The 4,240-nt window shown below is 37.1% G+C and overlaps 1 protein-coding gene across 1 annotated transcript; it reads left to right on the forward strand.

The window, feature by feature from the left end:
- The first annotated feature begins 434 nt into the window (after positions 1 to 434).
- LOC112142690 (insulin) lies at positions 435 to 1,359 on the forward strand. Its single transcript, XM_024266218.2, has 3 exons — positions 435 to 575; positions 707 to 915; positions 1,045 to 1,359. Exons 2-3 carry the CDS (start codon positions 732 to 734, stop codon positions 1,173 to 1,175), a joined length of 315 nt encoding a protein of 104 aa, XP_024121986.1. The 5' UTR covers positions 435 to 575; positions 707 to 731; the 3' UTR covers positions 1,176 to 1,359.
- The last annotated feature ends 2,881 nt before the right edge of the window (positions 1,360 to 4,240 follow it).

The raw sequence follows: 4,240 nt of genomic DNA on the forward strand, positions 1-4,240 counted from the left end.
CAACAAAAATCATAGCTCTAGTCCAAGTCCACTATATTGTAAATTAAAACCATTTAGATATGAGCTTTAAATCCCAGGATGTTTCTCTCAACTCCTTCCAAATAACCTTGAATTGGCTTCATAAATGGAAATAACTGTTTTAGAAAAAAAATGTGTTTTACACATCAATATTTCTTGTCATTACAATAAATAAAACAAATACCGACTAAAAGGGAAATTAAGTTGCTGATCCATTTTACAGGTAAAGGTGAGCTATGTTGACCCACAATCTGGTAGGTTTAATGTATTCTAGCAAATACAATTACATGATTCTAGCTCATTAGCTCAGTTTGTTTTACTAAGTGCTGCACAGTGTGTCCATCAAACCAGTCACTCAGAACTAAACTGTCACGCGTTTTATGCTGACCGGACACTTAAATACCGGCTCATCTGTCTCCTAACATGAACAGCGGGCGTGTCTAAGGGATGCTGGGAATATTAATAAAGCCTGCCTTCAGATGAAGTATAAAAGGTTGTTTTTGTGGCAGCGGTGAAGTTCTTCTCCATTCACTTCAGTCAGAACTTTGGTTATTTAGGTAAGTGGTTGTCTTCAACTCCATTGACTTTCTGTTAAACTTATTCCTTTAATCAACTGGTTTTGTGTTCGATATTTACAGCTTTTTTTTATGACTCAGAGCAATGTGTCACAGTAACTTTCTCCTAAAAGTATTTGTGTCCAGCTCCTCTCCATTATGGCAACTCTGTGGATACACACTGCTTCACTGCTGATCTTACTGGTGACGTCTTTTCCAACGACACAAGCCGCCACTATGCAGCATCTCTGTGGGAGTCACCTGGTTGAAGCCCTGTACATCGTTTGTGGAGACGGAGGCTTTTTCTACAACCCTCAGAACGTTCCTGCCAGCCCAGTCCAGAGTGAGCACATCATTAGCAGAACATTAAGTCATGGCAGTGCACGCTTATCCTTTGAAGCTAGATTACATATTTTCTACAACACTTTTGCCCTAATTGTCTTGTGATTTTTTTGCCTCCTTCCAAATGCAGGCAGAGCGGCATCCGAAACCGAGGGCGCGGCCTTTCGGGACCAGATGAAGGCGATAGCTAAACGAAACATTCTGGAGCGCTGCTGTTACACGCCCTGCACCATCTACGACCTGGCGAGCTATTGTTCCTGAAGAGCCGGCACAAACACCTGCACTTGGACCAGTCGCTGTTAGATTAGCTTATAGAGCAGTATTCAATTAGCTATTCAAGTGTCAGCAACAGTAGTGTTCTTATTGTTAGCAATCCGTTTTTAAAGAATGTGCTGATAAATTATTGAAATAAATGATGAAAAATAAAAAAAATTCTGTGCTCGAATTGGGAAGTCTTTTTTAATGACTGCATTTGAAACTTTTCACAAAACTTCTTAACTACAAATGTTAGTGTAGCTCAGCTCACTAACAGTTTAGTCCGCGAAAGGATGATGATTTCTCAAGTTCTGGAAGAATTTCTAAACTTTTTAAACAGACTTATAAAGAGTAAAGGTACACTTTCCTGTGGTCTATAAAACTTAAAACATTTGCGACAATAAAAAAGTGCTGTCTACCAATTTCTTTTGATTAATTTTGATAAATAAAAACACATTTTCTATCATTAATGATGCAAAATTCACTAGTGGAAACAATCACATCAGAGGGAGAAATAATGAATTTGGCTTGGAGTCAAATTTATGTTCTATTTTTTGCATGAAAGCTTCACAAATTATCTTTATTAGTTTTTTAGTAATTGCTCATGAAAATGACTTAAACATATGAACCAAAAGCACTATAAAAGGTTAACTTTGTGGCCTCACATTATTTTACTAATTAATTTTTATAATAATGGTTGGAATTATGTTGAAGTTAATATACTTATTCTGCTTCTACCACCTGTCAAAATGTCAATTATGGGTCCCCAAGCATCTTTGGACTAAGTGTGTGTGAGTGTGCCCGATAAATTTAGCAGAGATCAGCACTCCCCCCTGCTGGCTAGTCTGCATATCTTCTAGAAGTAAATATGCTCTTTGAAGTTGCCCCATCCTCATAGATGCACAAGAAATGTATATAAAAATATATATTTTTAAAGACCTATGTTAGAAAATTCTAATAAATAACTAATAAATAATAATTAAATAAAAAGTAAAAATGTTGCATTATAACAAGGCTAGAAACCATTTATATTTCAAGCTAAACTTTATTTTAGTCATTTTATTTCCTCTAAATTCTTTCAAGTTCTGGATACTCAAAGGAGTAAATAAATGTATTTAAGGACAGGAGTTAGAAAAAAATGAGGGAAAAAGAGTGTTAAAGTGGGGATGGACTGGGATTACATAATATAGAAAAACAAAACTACTCAATAAACACGAGAGAAAAACAAAACGGACAATAAATGTTGATTTAGGCCGATGATTATCAGTGTAATGAGTGGATGTTCTGAGTAGGGCTGGAGATCCTCCAACTTGAATGCACATATATAAAGCATTCCAATACAAAAACACACACAAACACAATGCAAAGATGTTTTATGGGTGCATCAGGCAAACCCGAACCCATAAAACCATACTTCCAGGTCTTACAAGGGCATTGAAAGCCTTCATAGTACAGAATGCTGTGTTGACCGTTTTTAATGACCTGCAGGTAAATGATGCAGAATATCAGGCAATCCTCGTTTGCTGAGCTGTAAGATTTGAATGTACAGACCTTATAACATGGTGAAGATTTGTAATAATGCTCTTGATTAGTTCAGGTTACATCTGGCAGACAAATCCAAGCTGTCTCGTGGAGTTCCACAGGGCTCAATTTTGAGACCTCTTTCTTTTTACTGCAACTCCTTTCACTGGACTGGAGTTTTCTTTCATTCTTACGGATGACAGTCAGATATATATGTCCCCATCAACATGACATCAAAGACTGAATGGCACTTACTTTTTTTTTTTTTTTTGACAACCAATAGAAGTAGGGGTGTATAAGACCATGGCTAGTGAACCATGTTGATCATAAAAGGATAGGCCCGATCCAAATTCCTCCCTTCTCCATTGCCCTTCCCCTTCCTTTGTCCCTCCAGGTTTGCTCCAAATGGAGGGTAATGAAAAAAATGGTGTAAATTAAAATAATATATAATCATAATAATAATTTTTAATGTGACTTTCGTTCAATGACGTCATCAATATCACCGGTCTGCTAGCGTTAGCGCAGAGCTTCCTGTGCTTGAATATAGATAACAGCGTTTTGTTTTTACTTTAAAAAGGTCACATTACAACAAAAAGTCATTACTTACATTTAAATGTGAACTTCTGTGGTTCAGAGCGCACCCACGAGAAGAAAAACGCTTATTAGCACGATGTGGTTTACTCTCGCAGTGGTGGACTTTAGATCCCTCACTTAGGAGTGTGAAACTTAAAAAAATAATAATCCGGACACGACTTTGACTTCAACTGCCACTTCAAATTAAGGAGAAGGGAAGAATTTGGTTTGAACCAAAGTGTTTTGTGGCCCTCTCTACAATGGATTTGGGTCCCGTATGTTAAACCAGGGGTGTCGGTCTCCAGGCCTTGAGGGTTTGCTGGTTTTTCAAAAGCCTGTCCCATCTTGCTCCTGTGTTTTGTTTGGGAGTATTTGATTTTTAGGTAAATAAATTTTAATGCATGATTTTTTTTATTGCCACTTCCTGTTTGTGGTGGCCATTAAGAGGTCAGTCTGATTAGGGGGCAGGCGGATCCAATTGGACCTACAACCCATTCCTGTAGGTACCAACGTCAAATAGCCCAACTTCCAGGGTAAAGCAATGGCCAATCCCCATGATTTTATTTTGCATGCTATAACTCCAGACAGTAGAAGGGGAGAAATGAAAAAAAAAATGTAATATTTTCTACCAGACAAAGTGTCATTTTCCATTTTATCGTATGAATCCTGGAACTGCATTCCAGCTTCAGCTGCATGCACACATTTCTACCCAGGCCACCACTTATATATACATGTACATTTGCATTGCCTTTTGCAGAGTCGTCATTGGTGTGTAAAAATCTCTCTCTCTATATATATATATATATATATATATATATATATATATATATATATATAAGAAAGTCAACTCCCAGCTTTACCTAAATATCAGAGATTCATTCATCAGTTCTCCTGTCAGTCCGTTTATCCCTTAACCTCATTCTGGTCTATAGTCATTTAATCAGTTGCTTATAGCTGATTGATCAACCACTTCTGTT

The sequence above is a fragment of the Oryzias melastigma genome, linkage group LG14 (genome assembly GCF_002922805.2).
Source record: "Oryzias melastigma strain HK-1 linkage group LG14, ASM292280v2, whole genome shotgun sequence".
NCBI lineage: Eukaryota > Metazoa > Chordata > Actinopteri > Beloniformes > Adrianichthyidae > Oryzias > Oryzias melastigma.

Bases quoted from the DNA above. Each gene is read 5' to 3' on its own strand.
- LOC112142690 (XM_024266218.2), top strand. From the start codon at position 732: ATGGCAACTCTGTGGATACACACTGCTTCACTGCTGATCTTACTGGTG. The intron at 916-1,044 runs GTGAGCACATCA...TTCCAAATGCAG, and splicing joins TCCTGCCAGCCCAGTCCAGA to GCAGAGCGGCATCCGAAACC.